The following is a 21,258-nucleotide window of genomic DNA, read 5'->3' as shown; positions in this document are numbered from 1 at the left end:
AAATGAAATAAAATAAATATTTATTAACAGCAAAGCAAATACAATAGTACAGTATCTTCTAAATAAATTCTACTGGAGTCACTCATTTTATTTTATCTCATGTGATTATTACCTTAACACTTTTATCTGAAAGAAAAAAATAAAATTTAACAATTACTTGCACTTCTAATATATAAACATAATTTTATTTAGTTTGAAATATCAGTATTATTGTATGTATTTAATTTTTAAAATACATAAATTTAATTTTTTGGTATGCTTATATCAAAGTTGAGAGGATTCTTCAAGGAGGAAGATTCAAGGTTATTAATTACCTGACTGGTAACTAAGCTGAATTTTTTTTAGGATTCAACTCATATTCACAGTTAGCGTATGCAAGACCGATTCCCATACCCATGCCAGCAATGATTGGCCATCTCCGTCTTTTAAAGAACAATACTGATGTAAGAGCACCAAGTACTATGCCACCACCTAAAACATATTATAACTCCTTATAATATTGATTTGCAATTCTGTACCAGCAAATGTAAATAGGTAATAAAGGTAAATTAAAATCATAGTGGATGAAACCTTTAACAGGAGATCAGTATTTTTCCTATACTATGAACTGTAAATAGGAAACAAGAACTTGAAAGGTTAGAAATATTTTTCTGATTTGGTCACCTGTTTTCACAATTCCATCAGTCAAACACAAATCCAATTTAGCAGAGTAGTCATCACCAGCGTCACCTTTCGTCATTTCAACGGTTAAAAATTCTGATATCTATTAAGATCAAATATGAATTAACAATATCGCTTCCCTTTACATAATTCGGTGCCGAGAAATTGAGAAGTGTCATTTTTTATTCGAATACTGACAGTTCACGTTAATACAATGACATATTTTTCAATCAGCTGGTTTTGACGGATAATACGATTAACTGTACTGTTACTATGATTTATGCTTGTCAATTGTAATATTGAGTATTGACTAGTGAGTAGCTGAAGAATTTAATATTACTGCATCTAAAAACCTTTGTTTTATAAAATCAAATCAACTTTAAAATGCTTACTCGTAAAATTGTTTTGTCAAGGTGGCGGTGTAAATGTTCCGTAAAAAATACTAGTACAACACCCGATATTCAGCCACCGAATCCGAAAAAAATATCAAGTGATATGGTTGGTCCACCTGATCCAGTTTCCAACCTTCGGCGAATAATATTTAAACAACCAGCAAACGAAAGTGAACTAGAAACGAAATATAGGAAATTGAGAACAGAAATTCAAGAATGGAATCAAAATTTTTGGACACAGCACAATTCACGATTTTTTAAGGTAAACATGTTTTTATGTAATCATTACCACGGTTTACGCCAGAAACGTAGAGAACATTATACTTACGTTTAGATAATAAGTACTTACTATAAATAGTAACAAATACATATCTCCTTTTTTTTAAATTAAATTTGAATTCTAAACTTTTCATATTTATTTCAGGAACGTGAAAATTACTTAAAGAACAACTTACCAGAAGGCAAATCTAATTTAACTGCTGATGAGATGAGCGTATTTTACAAAGCCTTTTTGGATAAAAACTGGAAAGGTCATATTAATTATAATATTGAATGGTATAAGAAAAACTTAACTTTACTTGGACTAGCTATTAGAGTAAAATTAAGGAGAATTTTAAAAATAAAAGATTAATAAATAATAAGTGTTTTATTTTATGTATTGCCACATATTTCAATATTTTTCTCTTAATTCCATCATTGGATGTCAAGTTAAATATGAAATTCCTCCTCCTATGAGCCTCCTGCCCATTTGTCTTTTTAAATTAAAATTATTTATATTTTTGTTCCAGTAGTTATTATTACTATATTTTTAATATGTTTTAAAAAGGAAGTCTTTAGAATTAATTTGTCATAATATGTATAAGCATTAAAGCCTTTTTTCATGTATGAAAGTAGTATAAAATTTAATTTATTAAAAACCAATTTTGGCATATATGTGTATATTATGACATCTTTTTAATGTCAAATAGCAGCCTAAAGTTTAAAATATTTTCTAAAATTCAGTGTACTTATAGTGATGGAATTCTGCATGAAAATAAAAAAATAAGCTTCAATACCAATCAAGGAAACTATGTATATTGCATTAAGATGGCTTTTTGGCTTATCTTCAGCTATGTGGATAGCCATGTGTTGTCTTGACATTTACTTAAACAAAATGGGTATTGTATCCCCAAGAGGTAATGTATACTGTTATTTTATACAAATTATACGCAAAAACAGTGCAAATTCATAACTGGGTTATTTTTTGCTTATTTAAGATTAGAGCCTGAGCTCAGAATAATCTATACACCTATTACAGATCACAATTTTTAACAGCCCTCTAATCCAAATGATGGAAAATTTGTTTTGGAAATTCAATGAATAATTCATATTCTTGACCATTTGTCAACGCAGGGTAGGTAGAGTACAGAACAAGGAAAGGCCGGCAACGCACTCGCGAGCCCTCTGGCATTCAGAGTGTCCATGGGCGGCGGTATCACTTAATATCAGGTGAGCCTCCTGCCCGTTTGCCCTGTTCTATAAAAAAAAGGAAGTATTTCCAAACCAATACAACTTAGGTTCCTTCAAGAAAAGAACATTCCTATTCTTTAAATGCCAGAAATGCAATTCTCGCAGATCTTCTCGAGCCTTCTGTCCGTTTTCTTCCTAATAAAATGACTACGCTTATTACTATGCATATAATTTCCCATTATTTTACAGATACGATACTACCTCTGTTCCAGAACTATAGTTTTAATACAATGCAAACAGAAAGAACAGCAGATACATTTATTTTGTTACCAGCACAAGAACCCACAAATTATTCGTATTATCATTATTTTATGTTCTTCACATGTTCCATAATGTTTATAATGCTGCAAAATAATCGTAACATGAACTTTATTACTAGACTATTATATGCGCTAAACAAGCAATCGAAAATGTATTTTGAAACACTTGGACTAAAATTGTATTTAAATAAAACAGCAAAACAGTTTCGGACTGCCATCACAAAGTATGCTCCCACTGTTTGGGGAAATATTTACAAAATAATTCTCGAAAAAATTGACTTTTACTTTAAACGACAGATGTTACATGCATCTAATTCAATTAATAACAATTTACTTTTACTGAAACGTTTTAAAGAATTAAATGAGGAACGAAGGAATTTAGGGAAGCTGTTACTGACAACAATTCGGGATAACAAAAATATCAGAATGCGATATCAATTAGAAAACCTAGCAAAAAACAGACTTACTCGTTATATTGAGGATACAGAAAGAATAATAAAGAAAAACCGATGCCAATACGTAAGTTTCCAACAGCTATATTTAACAACACACCAAGAAAATGTATTTTTAAAAACCCGCATTAAAAAACTTGTAAAAGAAAGAGACAATGCAAAAAGAAATCTTATTGCCTTAATAAACGAAGTGTACAAATCAAGAAATAAGGATTTAAAAGAATTCTGCTGTAAATTTATAGTAGAAACAAAAGATAACATTTTAAATTCCGATGTGAAAAGTGAAATTCAGAAATTCCTAGATAATTCTATAATAAAGCCAGAGGAGGCTGAAACCGTTAATGGTATTAGGCATAACAACAGTTTGACGAAAATTGAATACGACTGTTTTTTATCACAAGCACCCAAACTTCGAGGGCTTCCCGGCGAATATTGTTGGACCGTTAAGGATAAAGACGGTTTAATTGAAAAACTTTACGAATACAACTTTCAGACTGACTACGACAATGGAGATACAATAAGTAGGATAAGGCAGTATACTGTTTATTGCGATAAAGACTGCCTATTGGATTACAGAAGGTATTTTGTTATTATATAACGTAAAAAGAAAAGATAATTATTGTCTATTAATGTGTGGTATGCATCTTCTGAATATATTGATTTTTGTAATTGTATTGAATTCTAATTTATATTTTTTCATGTTAAAGATCGACCACCATAGTCAATGACTACACCACTCAAAACCTAGGAAGATTCGAGGATTGTAAAGTTAAAAATATTAACTACCCGATAACAAGACAAAGATTCTTGACTGGATCCGAAGCATTTCAAAAATTTCTCAAATGTTCTGGAAATCTAGTACAATGCTCGACAACTTTCACATCAAGTAGATAATTTTAGTTTTTCGAGAAATATTTTTTTTATTGTAATATTTTAATTAAAATTAATACGACTATTTTATTCGGCTTAATTATATTTAAATATAATTATTGTTGTGCAAATTTATTATTATAAACTCGGTAGTACTTATACAAAAAGGGGAAATTTTTGTTTGTTAAACTCATACGCTGGCAACGAACATAGTGTTTTTTGACTTGGAAATCTGATGAAAGACCTTTCATTCATCCATGTAGTGTTTTGACATAATGATATTACAAGAACAACATAGTTCTATGCATCATTTGTTCATTGTAGATATATAATATCTAGAATAGTGAAAAGGTATAAGTAATTGTGCAAGAATAAGTAATATTCCGCATAAAACTTAGACACTTCTATAAATGAAATTTGTTACGCTGTAAGTATTACTATTTACTTAAACATAGAATATAAATCATAATATTATCAATGGCAGATAGAGTTGTTGATGCAAGTGTCAAATATGTCAAGCCAAAAAACATACAGGTCTATATAATAATAGTATGTGTCTCTTGTAAAATATATTCTACTAATAAATTTTTTTACTTTACTGTTAAGTATTTTATGTTATTTAGGGCCTGTTTCACAATGTATGGATAAAGTGCCAAATAGCTATGCAACACATAAATTATTCGAAAGATAAAAGTTCCGAATAAGATACTTAGCATCATAGAGTAACTTCTTATATAGGAAAAAATGCTTAGCATTTCATGACAAATAGCGCTATCTGACAGTCGTGAAACGCAAAAATACTGTTTATCCTACAAATAAGTAATAAATAGCTTATATGGAACTTATCCGGACATTGTGAAACAGGCCCTAATTCTATTAGTAGTTACTAACTGCAAAGCAATTAGTCCTTAACCTTAGTAAATAATAATAGAAACCTCAGTGTATAAAATTCACAAATTGTATCGAAATAGGTAAACTATGATATTATTCACGTAATCTCTGAATGATGATGACGAGAAATCGAATTCTACCCACACAAATCTTATATATACCTTTTCCCCCTTTTTAAGACTTAAAATGGCAGAAAAACTTAACGAATTGATTATTGACGAAATTGCGTGGAAATCTATAAAAAATGACGGTCTCGATATCCAATATTCTATCCCAATTCCTAGACCACTTGCATTTGCAATTATAAAAGAACTGGATGAAACGCTGGAATATTTTACAGGAGATTTAGCCAAAATTAAGTAGGTATTTAAGTTACGGTAGGTGTTCTTCTTTATTGTATACTAGCTGACCTGGCAAACGTCGTCTTGCCAAACTACTACCTTTAACTCAGCGCCATCTGTTAGAATTGTATCAAATAATAAACAAATGTTAATGTTATCGTAATTTTAGTAAGGATGCCTATTTTTTTGAAAATGAAATATAGCCTATGTCACTCAGGAATGATGTAGCTTTCCAACAGTGAAAGAATTTTTCAAATCTGCCAAGTAGTTTCGGAGCCTATTCAATTCATACAAACAAACAAACAAAAAATCAAACCTTTCCTCTTTATAATATTAGTATAGATATACTATTGGATGAATAAATTAAGAAAATTTAGACTTTAATAATTATGACTGGTACTTACGTATTAACGCCACCGCGGCAAAAATTTAATGGTTAGTAAGTGTGGACAACTTAACCTAACCTACACATTTTAGGCTTCTAAAGTGTTTTGATTTAAAAAAAGTAAATCATTTTATATTTAATCATCAGGTTTAGGTTGTCCACGCTAGCCATTTATTTTTTGCCGCTGTGGCGTTAATACGAAGTACCTTATGACCAAAGAACCAGTGACTTACGAATATTATTTCACTTCTTACGTCGATGTGAGAATTAACGACTGGTTTGGATCGATTAAATTTGAATCAATTGATTAACAATTAAAAAAAATGTTTATCAATTGATTATCTTCAGCTATCAACTTAGTATAAAATGAATGTTATATCGTGTGATATGGAAAAAATTGTTAATGTATAAATAATTGTCAAAATATAAACTACGTATATTTTAGGGTATTCGGTAAAATATATCCTCTACCTCGACAGCAAGTGGCTTACGGAGATCCAGGAATCACTTACACGTACTCCAATCTCACTGTTCCTGCTTTACCATGGCCGGATCCAGTTCTAGCATTGCGAAATTTCATTTTCAAAATCAAGGGCATTAAATACAACTTCGTTTTGGTCAATAAGTAAGACATTATGTAATACATTATGGTTTGTGGACAGATTTTCCGCGCTTGAGACTCATAATTGATCATTTGTGCGTTTTAATTTCATTCAAAAACATCCATTCATTTGTATCTCCATTATCCGTTGACCCTGATTTCTTTGTTTTAATTTTCATCGTATTTTAACGAGGAAGACTAAATCATACAAAATATAGCCAGGACATATATTTATTTATTAATTTATTTTTCTCAAGAAATATTTTCTTTATTTCCAACACACAAATAAACAGTATTTGCAATATTCTCAACCTACACGGTAGTTTGGTAAAAAGTTTTGGTCTTTAGGAGTGCAACTTAAACGCTGGTAGCATTTTCTCGCTGTATTATGATACTTAATCGCTAAGCGAAGAAACCACCAGCTCTGGGGTAACCGGTACTATCTATCAGGCGCCAGTCTCCAGAGTCAAGTCTGTGCCTATTGACACGAATCTCTACTCCTCAGGGAACAAACCCAAAGTTAAAAGAAAAAATCTTAAATTTGAGCTGTTCATTATTTTGCTCTGCGGCCGCAGTTTATTTTTTGTGTTTTAGGTATAGAAATGGAAATGACCACATGGGCGAACATAGAGACAATGAACCTGAATTGGACCCTACCGTTCCCATTGCGTCCCTATCATTCGGTGCAGAGAGAACGTTTGTCCTAAAACACAGGGATGCAAGAAAATCTGGTCCAAATAAAAAGCCAATTCCTCCAGGTCAGTTTTTATTTCAAATCCTCATACTTGTTAATTGTAACAGAATCGTCGATACTTCGCAATTTATAAAACATGTAACGAAGTACGCGAGCTTCGAATGTTACGGTCTGCTTAGCTTTATTATTTGCGTCTTCTTCATGAAATGGCGTCTCGATAACGGTACTCACACGCCGGCCGTAAGTCTCGCAACCTTCGAGAAATTGTAGACACTCCTTTATAGTGTTATCTTTAACGACAATCAAGTGTTTCGCTAAATTCTCTAGGAACGATAAAAAACATCGTTTAGCGTAGAACCACGTGTCAGTGCCCAGACGCTTGTTAAACGGCTCAAGTGATTTTATTACTCTTGAGATACCAAACTCGTAATTGCCTTTTGCGCAATATAATGTTCCTATCACAAGATTCACTATACACAAGTGATAGAATTTTTTTTCAGGGTCTTCAAATATCTGCTGCTCCTCCTCCTTTTCGATTTTACGCATAATATCTTCTGCTTCTTCATTTTGGGACGTCATTATGTATGACACACATAAATTAGCTAGCACAACGGCGCTTACATCTAAAATGTTGTTATACTGTTTCTTCACGATTGGCTCGTAGAAACTGGCTGCTTCTTTATATTTGCTTTCCTGCATAAACAGCACATGTGCGACGTTTAAACGCCACACGTCAGACTCATTACAAAATTCAACTGATTTACGAAAAATCTTTTCAACTTGCCCATAGTTCTCTTTGTCCCAATATAGTTTTGCCTGAGCCATTACTACGGGAATATATCTTTCCAAAGCTTCTTCATACTCTACCACAGCCTTCTTAACTTGATCATTGTCGCCTTGAGAGCGACTTTCTTGGACTACTTTCGTAAGTTTCCTTAATTGTTCAGCATGCTTTGAAGCAATATCCTCATATTTTTGAAACGCTTCCTCTGGTGACGTTTGGCTCGTTATAACGGCATCCAAGAAGTCGTAAAGATAAGGAGTTAGGTACTTGTATGTGAATTGGGCATTCTCAGCTAAGACATCTGCGGCTAAGTCGTAGTACTCAAATTTACAGTAAAGAAGGAGTAAGTTAGCGAATGTTTCAGAAGGGAATGGATCTTGTTGTAGCAAAAAATGAAGTTTTTCAAAGCCGTCTGTGGGCTTAAGATCAATCGATGTAAGGGCTAAGTTATGAAGTGTTACAGCATCTAACTCGTGTTCGTGTCTTGGAGGCATATCAGCTAAAGCTTCTCTGGCAGGCTCGATATTTTTTAATTGATATTCAATAGCAGCTTTTAAGTTAAACACTTCTATTAGTGCAGTCTTGTGTAGGGTTAAAGAATTTCCTACAGATTTAACTTCAGAAGCATCAGATTGCATACCGACTGATAGTTCTGGGTGATCTCTGATTCCCTTTTCAATTACAAGAGTTATATGTTTCAAGGCTTGTGGATATTCTTTGAGCTTAAAATAGCATAACGCAACGTTGTAATGAAGATGAGCATTAAAGCCTAGAATATTTAAGCTTTTCGAGAATTTCTGTAAGGCATCTTCATATTGGTTTTCCTTATACAATAGGCATCCCAAGTTAATATCTTTGTCAGAATCATCTGGTGGATATGAATCTACAAGAGATTTTGCGCTTATTGTATCTTCGACACCATATTTAATAGCAGACTGTAGTTTTGTTACTTTTCTTTCTAATTCAGGAGCATTTATTTGCAGAGTAACTTTGTAAGCTTCGTCGAACATTGAAGCTTCGTATAGGGCCTGTGCAAAATATAATCTGTATTCGGGAATTTCGGGATGCATAGCAGATAGTTGTTCGTAACAATTTGCAGCGTCCACAAATGACTGCAGTCTATAATAACAATAGCCAAGTAAAGATAATCCAGCTCTATTTGGATTAAAATTCATAGCATCGTTTAGAGCTTTTATCGCGTCCTCATACTTGGATTCTCGAATCTGTAAAAAAAATAAAGTTCAACTCTTGTTAGATACAAACAAAGGACCAGGGTCATACCAGACAGAGTAATCACACCAAAGACTGTCGTCCAAACTATTGCTAATATTCAAATTATCATTAATGCTAAGTACGTCAAAAATGTTATTTCATTGAATATCGATCCGGGATTTATACCGAATGCTCCCAAAAAATAAAGTACGTTTTGACATATGGCAGTCATACTTAATTCTAACACAGAGTTGAAATTTACACTCTCGTATGACAAAACCGGGAGTATTGTTGTCAACATAACGCTCAGTGCGTTCCCTAGTGTAATAATAACTTCTGTTGTTGACTCACACTTATCAAAAGATTATATAAATGAAGTAGTGACAAAGGACATTAAGCATGCGAATGATGAGTGCCATTAATATTGTAGCTTAAATTTATCATTATATTATATTTTCCGGTAAATTACGTCATATTTTATCATTAATTTGTTACATAATAAAACGTTGGTATTCGCTATATGCAAAAAAAATGAATTTCAATATTAAATAACCTAATAATACCTATTAGGGAATCAGATAATCACTGAAAATGACTAAAATATGTCTGACATTGATTTACGAAATAATAATAAAATAAACTTTAAAACTTAAACAAAAAAGTTTTTCACAACGTTACGGATATTCGCTATTTGTAATAGTACTTGCATTACATCAAGCTGGGGTTATATGCTGTGGTCTAGAATCTGCGTAAAATGCTCGTTCGAACTATGCGCTCCATATAACATATTTACCAGCCACTCTCACGAAAGATTTCCGACAGCGCGGTTGTGGTGGGGTGATCTTCGACACAACAAAATTATTGTTTAAACTAAATTATCTCATCTTTGTCGATACGAGCGATGACTCACTGTCGGTTTTACGGTGAATCTTTTTGAATGTTACATTACAAGCCAGTCGCTGCCTGCGCAACTAGTTAACAAATTCAATTCGTCACTTTCATGTCTCTTCTTTAAATCTTACAGTAATAGATTAAAAGAAACGCACTCAAACAGCGAACAGCGCAAACAGCGTCTACGTGCACACGTAGACGCTGTGTGTTCAGGTGCTCTGAGCATGCTCACCACGAACCTATATGTATATGTGAATATTCGTGCGAATGTTCACATCGAATGCCACGAGCTATTGAACGCGTTAAAAAACTAAAATGCCCGAGGATTTAGATACAGCTTTAAAACTGGAATCGGAATTCCAGTTAAAGTTAAAATATCTAAAACATAGTATCTAGATATATATAATTTATAAAATAAACAATAAACTACCTGCAATTACTTAGTCCATGACTAATTAAGTCGTACTTGAAATCGTATCTTTGATCAAGATCTTATCTTAGCACACCTTGTAACATTAATATAGCTCTTATGATTTACTATTGCATTTAAAATTTCAATTTTGATGTAACATTTTATTTATTTAATTTTTATTCATATTAATGGTAATAGAAATTATATAGTAACGAAGGAATCTATTCAAAATAATAAAAATAAATAAATCAGTGGCACTAAAACCTAAATATAATATAATAAAATAAATTATTTTTTTAAATTATTATTACATAAGAATTTTAGGTGGGAATGGTACAAAAAAGGCTGGGAAACACTGGCTTAGACTATATTTTATTTTGTTTAATTTATCAACATATATATTTCAGATATTGAGAATTTTATTATTAATAATATAATGTAAATTGTTGAAATGTGTTGAAAGGGTGCAAAAGAAGTTCCTTAGAAACCTGTACAAACGAAGGTACAATTTTTTTCCTTACCTCTACCCTACTAAGTTCCTGATGGGGGTATTGGGGTACAATTCGTTAGAGCTTCGTAGGGATTTGGCTGTGGTAAGGTTTGGTCTAAACGTTATTAAAAACGAAACGGAAAGCGCATACTTGATGGGGGAAATCATCAGACTGTACGTTCCGGATAATTATTACCGCTGCCGGAGGCATAACCTCTTTGCTGTGCGTTCGGCTCGCACTGTCCAGCGTCAACAAGCCCCCATTCCTCGACTACTCTCGATGCTAAATGGGTTTCTCGACTCTTCACCGGAGAGTGACCTATTTGGTGAGCGTATGGCGGCAGTGTACTCTGATTTGAGGGTATACTTGGAGAGTATTAGGGGTTAGAATAAACTGTGTTTTATGTTATTTTAATTAATTTTGTATTGTATATATTATAGTCTATTTTATTGTGAGTTTAGCCATGTCTGTAATTAATAAATAAATAAATAAATAATAAATCTATTATATGATAAAAATTTATTATACATATTAGTAATGAATGTCGACGCTTCGGTGGAGAAATTGTGACCGTCGATTTCCTTTTATTCATAAGGTACAAATATACTATAACTAATATAATAATCTTATCATACAAACGTTACACAATAATTGTAATTTCATAATAAAAATACTTCCGTATGGGAGGGCCGCTTGATTGATTTAACTTTTATCTGATTTATCAATAACAAGATAGCAGTTAATGTCGCGGCATGCAAGGCCTTTTTAATCTAGACCTAGAAATGTAGTAAAAACAAAGATTTTATCTTTATCGTATTAATCTTATACAGGCTAGGTTATTCTATACGACAGTCCTCAATGAAGCATGGTGCGGATGATTTAAAATCATTTAAGAAGAACTGGCAATAAACTCTCCGCCACTCTTTTTAATCGCCAAGTTTTTTCTTTTACACAACGTTTGTAAGGAGCTGCAATTATTACACCATGTTCTATTCATGTAACATCTTGAGTAATAAAGAATAATAAAATAAATTAAAAACAAAGATTTCTCCTCTATCAGCAGGAGGCATGGTGAAATAGGAGCACGCACTTACATACGTAGTAGAAACAACTAATATCACTGCATACACGAATTCAAGTACGACCAGTCACCACAAGTAGCACTCGTTCATGAGTATGACGCATGGCTAGCCATTGGTCATCGACGTCAATGTTGCAGCCAACTAGTTTAAGTAGCCGTTCAGCTGTCAGCCTAGGCTTTTAATAACAGCGCCGTTTAACTAACGGTCTGAAAGATATTCAGCCTTAGCGTTTGCTACAACATTTAATAGACTGGCTAATGCTTAAGACATTCGTACAATAGATGACTCTATTTTTATTATATGCTCTTATTTTACATTGAGTCATTATTCGTTTCGAGTTTGAGGGTGGAAGAAAGTGGAATAAATTTAAACTAACTGTCAACAGGCTAGGCAAATAATGAAACGCCATCAATCCAAGTAATTTGCCTAGCTGTTTGATCAACTGGCTTTCAGGCCGCTAGTTAAACTGTTAAATTTACAGGAACGGCTGATTATCAGCTATTTATCTGCGACACAGACATTTCGACTAGATTTTTTATGAACAAGTTTTTTATGAGAAATTGTTTTTATGAGGGATTTTATATACCGGGGAAAAGAGGAAGTAGGCCCATCTGATGTTAAGAGTTTTTGCTCCGATAACCGTTGATGAAACTGAGCTGCAGAAAAAGAAAAACAAAATAGGACACAGTCGATGTTCACATGTGAACACCCGACGTTAGGGTTGTTAATAGCAACTAAACTATTTTTTTATGCAATTGAATTGGTATAATACCAATTCGGGGTGTCTGTATTTATTTGCGCAATCGGTTTGATTTGGTATCAACGCATCTATCCCGTTAATCATTTGGAATACTAAATTCTGAAAGATTACTAAAGCCTTATAAGCTACTGTGATATAAAATACTTACCATAGTATAAATAGTTTTTGTGTACTGTCCGTCTGATATTTGTGAATATTCCATAGCTGTCGTTTTTTAATTGGCATACAACTCTAAATATTTCTTATTAATTATGTTAAAACTTAATATATTACTATTTAAGTTGATGGTCAAACCACTATTAAACGTTTGTTGTAAAAAAGTATTGTTGTCATGACAACAAAATGAAAATTTGTATTTATGTGTTGCTGTGGGATAGATAGAAAACCATAGGAGCAATTATTATAGGTACCTATGCATTTTCAAAATATTTGGGTATATTGGTTCATCATTTAAGGGCACAATGTGAATATTTATTGCAATTGTTTCTTTTGTTTTAGTTTCTATTACACTGGAGCACGGAAGTGTATTATTTATGAATCCACCTACAAATGAATTTTGGTACCACAGTTTGCCAAAGAGGAAAAAAATACGGGGCCCAAGGATCAATTTAACATTTCGAAAAATTCGTTAGAATTTCCGTGTAAATGTATAATTTTGTTATTTTATCTGTCATGTTAAAGTTTGACATTGACAATAATAACAATGATTGTGATAATTCAAAACACTTCAATTTTGCAATAATAATATTTGCATGATTTGTATTGTGATTCGTGTGAAAATATAAGTTAATTCGGTAATTTATATTTTTGTTTCGTATAAAAGCTTATGAATATTTGTTTGAGGTACAACCTCGGAGCATTTCTTCTAAGTAGAGGTAAGGTAACCGACAGCTTAATCTAATATTTTTTTATCATATTAGGGTCTCGTCAAATAAGGGAATTTACAGCGTAATCAGTTCAATAGTTGATAAGATTAGCGTATATAACGACGATAGACGACGAACGGGCGTTACTACGTCGTTTTGCGATGTGTATGATCGTACTAATAGTGTTGAATTGCTTTACCTCAGCATCCAATTTGAAATGGGCTGAATCGTCGGTTTTTGGTAGACTCTTTGAGTGCAGGGCTTTAAAAGTTACTCTATAAGATGTGGTTTGGTCCAAATTTACAAAGGTCTTATAAGTATATGATGTTTTCAAAGATGCCATCGCTGAGGATAGATCAAAGTGATCTAAAGTGCAAGAATGGTTGTGATTACTTTGGAAATCCACAATGGCAAGGCTATTGCTCAAAATGTCATCGAGAACAGTTGCAAAGACAAAGACGTGCAGGTAAATTAAGACACTGTATAATATTTACAAAAAAAAAAAAACTAATAATATAATGTAGCAGCAACAAATTCAATTAGCAAACAGTTTATCTAGGTGTTTCTTCATTTCAATGTTGCCCTTAATATGGCTTGTAATCTCATTGATGAATCATGATAAACCTTAATATATAAAATTTTTATGTTATTTAGTTAATATGCACATCAAATATAATAAAAATTAAATTAGTAGTAAAGTTATTCAATGCTTAACAGAGTTAACAATTATTTTACAGAGCTTTTCGTCATATATCAGTGTTATAAATAATATCCTAAAATTATTCTTAACTAGAAAAGGCATCATCAACACTTCCCAAGCCCGAACAGAAGAAACCAGAAAGAAGTGTCAAGGTTACATCACATTCTTCTTTCTCAAAATTTGAAGAAAAACGATTGAGGCAAAGTGAGACTTTGAAGAAAGCTAATCTTCTGAAATTTAGTGTATTCAAAAAGAGCAATACAGGTAATATATTCCTAATATGTCCTCATTTATCTTCTTCAATCAAAAAGATTATAAATTCTTCTCAATCTATGGTATGATAGGGCTTCTGATTGTATTTCTAAGTGTAAAAACTATTCATTTTATGGTTATAATTGTCAGTAGATGTTCAAGTTGAAATTTTAATTTTAGATTATTTTCCTAATATTTAAAACTCATTATACATAATATTATGTGTTTGTGACATAGTTACTCTACCTTGCATTATCAAAAGATCTAATTATTTCATATTTTTTATAACTTCTCGCTTTTCTACAGAGGACCATGACCAAGTGGCAGAAAAAAAGCCAGCTGAATTTAAAATACCAGGTATAGTTAATGAAGGCATGAAACGTGATTTTCGACTCCGGTTTCCAAATCTAACACCTCACATAGACCGGGACTCGAGGCTTTTTGCCCACTCATTTATCATGGATGTGATAAAGCACTCCAATATTTTGACAGTTGATGAGTTGTCTGAAAGGGTGCAGAGGCAATATCAGGTAGGCAATATTGTAAAAATCTTTTGTTAATTCATATTTATTTTTTTAATCTTTTATCATATTGTTAATTTACATTGGACACAACTGGACTTTATTTATAATTTGTTCTGTATTTAATTAAATGTAAAATAAAATATAATATATTTAAAGCCACATTAACTATAGACCATTTTTACAAATATTAATTATATATATGTAATGAGTTGGTATTAAGCGACTACATACTATAACAAAGTGTTCATTGTCTAATTTTTTCATAAAAGCTTATCAACTCATTGGACTTTAAACTTAATGTTGTATGAGTACATATTTAATTATTATGTATTCTATCTCTGGCTATATTTTGAATTTATTATTATTATTAATTGTTTATTATTATATAGTAAGAAATTAACAAATAAAATGACTAAACATAACCAAATTAAATTACACGAAATTAACCACAAATTCAACAACAATAGTAACGTCCTATATCTAGTGCGAGCGTCGAAGAAGTGCGCCCGACCATACAGCGCGCCGTGCTTATATAGCCTGAAAACCAGTTTAGTCCAGTATACCCCACTGCTACACGTCACTTGACTTTTTACAGCTTATTATATATAAATTTTGTTAGCTGTAGGATTACAAAAAAAAAAGGTTTATTCTTTTCTATTTTCAGCGTTTTATGAAGCATATGGATACATCTCCTCATTTCAGCAATGTGGATTCTGATACAAAGGAATTGCTTATAGACTTTGTTGAGAAGCATTCCATGAAATATTTACATGAGTAAGTGTTTTTTCATACATTCTTGAAATCCATACATTATTCTTTCAATATAATAGTGTCAAATATAGCATTAAAGTTTCAAATTACATATATTTAAATACCAGTTTTTTATTATTTTCAATCTGAGTTCAACTTTTGATGCCTTGAAAAAAAAAATTGAAATTTTCAGACTACCCTCAGTTGTTTTCTCACCAACGGGGACTGATGACGAACGTCTAGATCGAGTGATGTCTGAGCGTATACAACAACTAAGTTGGGTGTGTGAGACACATTTGGAGTGCAAATTGGATAGAAACAGTGCATCTTGCAGGCAACTGTTGTACAAGGCAATTAGTGGTAAGATTTTTTTTAATAAAATCTAGCCTACAACATTTATGACTAGTTTTTTTTAATAGATAAAATAATCTGGAACAATATACATAAGTGTTTTGTACTTTTAAATAAAAATCTTGTTTTCATCGGCCCGAATTAATTTTCTGCCTTTGATACTACACGGCTGATTATTGCGATATTTAACTTGTTTAACATATTATAAGAAGCACATGTTGTATGTATGCACAAAATTTTCTAAAAAAATTTTGCAATTTAAATGGCAATGGCACTCGAAACGTCAAATTGAATAATTCTCGTATATTATAACTTTATTTTAATGCTTTCCACTAGACCAACACTGCACGCATAGATATAATATATCTATGAGAAATGTTTTTTTTTTTTAGAACTGCTAGGTATGGACGCGGCGTTGTCTCCTGGTGGGAAAGTGGCACGTGTACGTCGCGCTTGTAAACACGTGCTCGCTCTGTGCGGTGCGCCTGCTTCCGCAGACGATCTATTGCCCGCTTTAATTTTCACTGTGAGTGCATTATGTCGATTTGCTTAAGTTTTGATGTGAAACATCTATAGCCGCATGTAAAACCGATTTCTGGCGTGGCGACGCATGCCGTGGCGACGCATCGCCACGCTATATGATATACAGTCTAAATGCAGTAGTAAATTTCACATTAAAAATATTTAATTAAAATAATGTTTATTCAACAAATAGTCATCGTTATCTGGAAAAAAATCGTAATATTTGATTTTATTATTATGACATATTTAGTTCCTATCACAATCTGTTCTTTTCTGCATATGACTTTTACAAAATAATGTCGATGTTTCACATCTGCCAGGCGTCCCGTGACAGCTCACATTTTTTTTTTTAATTTTCAGCTGTATTTTATTTGATTTTATGGTAATTTTTTCGTGACAGAAACTGTTAAATTGAAATTTTATCCAAATATATTTCATTTGTTTTTGTTAAAGTTCAGACAGATACAATACTGTTAGCAAATCAATATTTTCTCTTTTACTTTTTCCTGTTTTTTAAATAGTAAAATATTCCAGGTACTAAAGGCGAATCCACCGCGCCTAGTTAGCAACATCAACTTCGTAACTCGATTCTGTAATGCCCAACGACTTATGACTGGGGAAGGAGGATACTATTTCACTAATTTAGTAAGTAGGAAATGCTTCTTGATTGTCTATGATTTTAATGGAGAGGACCTTGACCAATTTGTATCCAGCCCAAATATAATCTGTATTACATTTACAGATTGTTTATTTGACAGATGACATTTCACACTTGACTAGTGTATGTCTGTGGGATTTTTTTTCATTTCAAACTCTATTTTTTAGAAATATTTCAATCATCTGTCTAAACTTAAATTAAAAAAAGCATAGCTGGTGATATACGACAATATGCCACAGCTGATTATTAGTAATTTCTACTCATTATGTCTACAGTCTGTCTGTTCACTACGTCATCTTCTATTCACTATGGTACCGTCTATTGTCTATGTCATCGATAAAGGTACAGATACCGGCAAACATCTTAAAAAAATGTTTTGCCTGCGCAGAAGCGATTTTTAGGTATCACACAACGCAATCGTTGTGTGATGTAAATCAGTTGACGTTTGTGTTCCGCGCTGCGATGCGATGAGTAAACTTACCCCACTCCACCTGCCTTTGCCGGTATCTGTAAGGAGTATGTAAGTAGAATCCAATATTGACGCTGATTATTTTTTTTTATGTCTGGAGGCCAGCCTTGAATCTTGATCTAAGTCGTCATCTAGTCTATTGACCAGAATATTCATAACTAATTTCAGTGCTGTGCCGTTCAATTCATAGAAAACTTAACATCGGAGTCATTGAATATGGATAAGAAGGAGTTTGATTGCTACATGGCTATGCCGGCTTCGATTGGCGGCAGTGCTTGGGTAATTAATATATTTTTGAAGTTATATTTCTCTTGCGTCGGGGATAATTGACGAGAGTAAATTTTCACGATGCACGTACACACCGTCACTAAAAACCGACACCCTGAAGTTAGCATAGTTAACATCTTAAAATAAAAAATGTCCATTTATTTGATATGTACAATAATTTTATGTGATATATAAATAAACTTTATTTAACTAGATAATGCGTTGTAAAAAAACTGTCAATGATTTAATACCTTTTTTCTATTGTTAAGGCAAAAGATATGACGCGTGTGGTTGATATAGAGTAAAAATAAAATCCTCTATTATTTATTTACTATATAAATACATATATCCTTATAGACTATGCCAATACGATAATATCGTTAAATATAATATACACAATACCACTACAGTGAATTAATTCTGCGAACATCTAAACATGTCGATAGTGTCGGTGACAGCATACAATACAGTAGACACATGAATTGAAAATTTTTGGATGACATTGTTTTATCAAAATGCTTAATTAAAATCTATCTTTTAATGATTGATGTGGCAAAGGATTGCTTTATTTATCTTGTCAATCAAATTAAAGAAAAAACCTTAACTATAAACGATATATTCAATTAATACGTAATTAAAAATCAAGAAGTTGGAAACCACGCTTTTAAACGCTTAAAGTTCTAGAATGAATAACAATTTCTAGGCCGCAGCGCTTTCTCTGTGTGGCGCGTCTCGTGAAGCCGAGGAACAGATGCTGCAAGTTGAGAAGCTGATAGCCCATACCAAGGATTTGAAAGACAAGGCCGATCAACTGGCTAATAATGCGGAAACTTTTGAGGTATTTAAGTCCTCATTTTGCTCCTCACAGATCTGACCAATATTTTAATAGGCCGGTTGGCCTCTGAATTTCACAACCCATTCGACTTAGGGAGGCTTTTAAAAAATAAAACCTAGGTACTGAATTTATCGTGGTAAATACTAAATGATATCACCAAGCAAAAAATTCCTAGCCTAGTCAATGTGTTTGCGAAGTATTTTTTTTATATAATACGCAGCAAACGAGCAAGCCGGGTAATCTGATGTTAAGTGCCCATGGACACTCACAGATGTACGATGCAGGCGTTTTAAGAATTGTTATTTCCCTATAACTATTCGAATTTGTGAACAAATAAAGAATATGGCTTGTAATAATTAACTTAAACTATGTTGATAGCAATATACTTAACTTAAAGGAATCCACGTAAAAAAACATTTTTTTTCTCCATCTACCATTTCGATTTGCCATTTCGTCCAGGAACTCTTTTCCACCTTTAATATTTTTACTAAAAAAATACATAAATTAAAATCATGTTCAAACGTATTACACTACTTGCGAGATATGCGGCTACATCGGTATTATTATTATTCTTCACAATATTCATGGGCGTGCCTGATTGCGAGACGGTCTTACGTTTTTGTTTGCATCCTTCAGATGTTTCATAATTTTTTCGCAGTTAAAATAAAGCTGATCCTCTAAGATCTTGTCCAATTTCAGCGATTTTAATATCGCCGAAATAGCTCAGTTGGGAGAGCGTTAGACTGAAGATCTAAAGGTCCCTGGTTCAATCCCTGGTTTCGGCAGACTTTTTAATTTATTTTTATTTTACAGAAAGAGATTGCGAAGAAAGTTCAAGATGTCCTCGCGAAAACTCCACTCGAGATAAAACCGAGACGTGAATTACCACGACTTGGTTCTTTGAAGGCCTCAAGCTCGCTTCTTGTAGATATAGACGCAGAAAAAATAGAAAAATCTTCGCAAGAATCCACTCAATTGGGATCAGAATCAAAAGATACTGAGAACTTCGCGGTTGAAATAGAGCTTCCTAAAATTGAGTTGGATAATATTAAAAATCAGTCAACCAGCAGTTTTCAAGAAGAAATTGAACGGAACAAACTTACTGATACACCTAAAATTCAAGATGAGCCAATCATAACATTTTCTCAGACGCCAGAAGAAAAATCGCCGTCAAAGTCACCCATAAATCCATGGGAATTGAAACAAACGAACTCGCTAGAACTGTTGACGCCTTCACCGCTTGGTTTCACACCTTTTGATTCAAGATCCATCGATGAATTGATGACTCCTGATGATTTTGGGTCGGACCAAGTTCCTGGCTTGAGTAATGTCAATTATGACATAGATTTGTCAGATTTAAGTGGGGATAATAGTCTGGCAGAAGACACTCCAAGGGAACAAAAGGACCCATTCAGTCCAGAGCCTAAAAGATTTTATCCCTTCGAACCAAGAAATCCATTTAGTCCCATTTTGGATAAATTTGATGAATTTACATTAATCGACACCAAAACAGATCAACCATCTGATGCCTTTGAAGTAGTCCATAGAGCTTCAGCAAGTAGAGACCCGTTTAGTCAGGAATTAAATAACTCATTCACTACCGAGAAGGATGGTTCCCTTCTAGATGACAGTAACTCACCAACATCTACGTGTCTATTGCCATCACCATTATTACCACAGAGTAGTAACCTCAATTAGAATATTCTACAGGCAAGTATTTCTTCACAGGTAACACTAGAAAATCATAATAACGGATTTAAGTAACCTCTATTTAAAAAGTATTACTAAGTAAATGGTTGTCTTTGTTAATTGTACTGGCTTCATTAGCTATGTTATGTGACATTATATATTTGTTGTGATAATGCTTTGTATGTAGAAAACCCTTACAATATTCATTAAATTTTTATTATATTAAGTCAAGGCATTTGGCTTTACCAGTTGTATGTTTATAGTTTATATAGAAAACATTCAGAGTTGATTATTAAATAAAAGTTATTAATTGTATGTATTTACTTCTAAAACTCCCTTACAATCATTGAAAATATTCCTCTCAGTGTAGCATGTTTTTATCGCTAACTACTACAATGTATCTTACAATATAAATATTATGGGTCAAAAACCACATAAGATGATAAAACTATTTATAGAAGAAGAAATTTATTACTGTTAAATGATATTAAAAATCAATTAAAGCCAGGAAAAGGATTTATGGTTTTTTGTCTTAGCTTGACTTGAAGATGGTTATGGCGTTCATAGTATTCATTGTGTATATATGATAAAAAAATGATGTTTTAATATTTACCAACATTTGCTTATCACTTATTCTTGTTTATTGTGATAATTAACACAGTTTGTCCTTTTTTGTACTTGTGGATAG

The 21,258-nt window shown here is 32.5% G+C and overlaps 5 protein-coding genes and 1 non-coding gene across 7 annotated transcripts; 5 read left to right on the top strand and 1 right to left on the bottom strand.

Moving 5' to 3' along the window:
• The first annotated feature begins 951 nt into the window (after positions 1-951).
• On the top strand, positions 952-1,690 carry LOC111000193 (COA8 family protein CG14806, mitochondrial). Its single transcript, XM_022269559.2, has 2 exons — positions 952-1,314; positions 1,477-1,690. Exons 1-2 carry the CDS (start codon positions 1,045-1,047, stop codon positions 1,681-1,683), a joined length of 477 nt encoding a protein of 158 aa, XP_022125251.2. The 5' UTR covers positions 952-1,044; the 3' UTR covers positions 1,684-1,690.
• Positions 1,691-2,873: 1,183 nt separating this feature from the next.
• Positions 2,874-4,177, top strand: LOC111000208. The gene is made up of 2 exons (XM_022269577.2): positions 2,874-3,852; positions 3,981-4,177. The coding sequence occupies exons 1-2, from the start codon at positions 2,894-2,896 to the stop codon at positions 4,165-4,167; spliced, it is 1,146 nt and encodes a 381-aa protein (XP_022125269.2). The 5' UTR covers positions 2,874-2,893; the 3' UTR covers positions 4,168-4,177.
• A 178-nt stretch (positions 4,178-4,355) lies between these two features.
• On the top strand, positions 4,356-13,319 carry LOC111000210 (DNA oxidative demethylase ALKBH2). The gene is made up of 5 exons (XM_022269581.2): positions 4,356-4,570; positions 5,214-5,393; positions 6,206-6,385; positions 6,956-7,119; positions 13,186-13,319. Exons 1-5 carry the CDS (start codon positions 4,554-4,556, stop codon positions 13,317-13,319), a joined length of 675 nt encoding a protein of 224 aa, XP_022125273.2. The 5' UTR covers positions 4,356-4,553.
• Positions 7,119-12,930, bottom strand: LOC111000211 (tetratricopeptide repeat protein 30A). Its single transcript, XM_022269582.2, has 2 exons — positions 12,836-12,930; positions 7,119-9,062 (listed from the first exon to the last, which is right to left on the bottom strand). The coding sequence occupies exons 1-2, from the start codon at positions 12,887-12,889 to the stop codon at positions 7,128-7,130; spliced, it is 1,989 nt and encodes a 662-aa protein (XP_022125274.1). The 5' UTR covers positions 12,890-12,930; the 3' UTR covers positions 7,119-7,127.
• Positions 13,320-13,421: 102 nt separating the features above from the next.
• Positions 13,422-21,258, top strand: LOC111000206 (rab5 GDP/GTP exchange factor). Of its 2 annotated transcripts, XM_022269576.2 has the most exons (11): positions 13,422-13,562; positions 13,890-14,019; positions 14,347-14,517; positions 14,812-15,035; positions 15,694-15,803; positions 15,973-16,139; positions 16,523-16,656; positions 17,187-17,297; positions 17,948-18,058; positions 18,750-18,884; positions 19,695-21,258. In XM_022269576.2, the coding sequence occupies exons 2-11, from the start codon at positions 13,890-13,892 to the stop codon at positions 20,577-20,579; spliced, it is 2,178 nt and encodes a 725-aa protein (XP_022125268.2). In that variant the 5' UTR covers positions 13,422-13,562; the 3' UTR covers positions 20,580-21,258. The 2 variants fall into 2 exon arrangements, with proteins under 2 accessions (XP_022125268.2, XP_022125267.2); XM_022269575.2 differs by lacking the exon at positions 13,422-13,562 and having other exon boundaries at positions 13,659-14,019.
• Positions 19,594-19,666, top strand: Trnaf-gaa. Its single transcript has one exon. It is a non-coding gene; the product is annotated as a tRNA-Phe (tRNA).

This window comes from Pieris rapae, chromosome 8, assembly GCF_905147795.1.
Source record: "Pieris rapae chromosome 8, ilPieRapa1.1, whole genome shotgun sequence".
Lineage (NCBI taxonomy): Eukaryota > Metazoa > Arthropoda > Insecta > Lepidoptera > Pieridae > Pieris > Pieris rapae.
The sequence above is the reverse complement of the archived record's forward strand: the minus strand, read 5'-3'. Positions and strand labels throughout refer to the sequence as shown.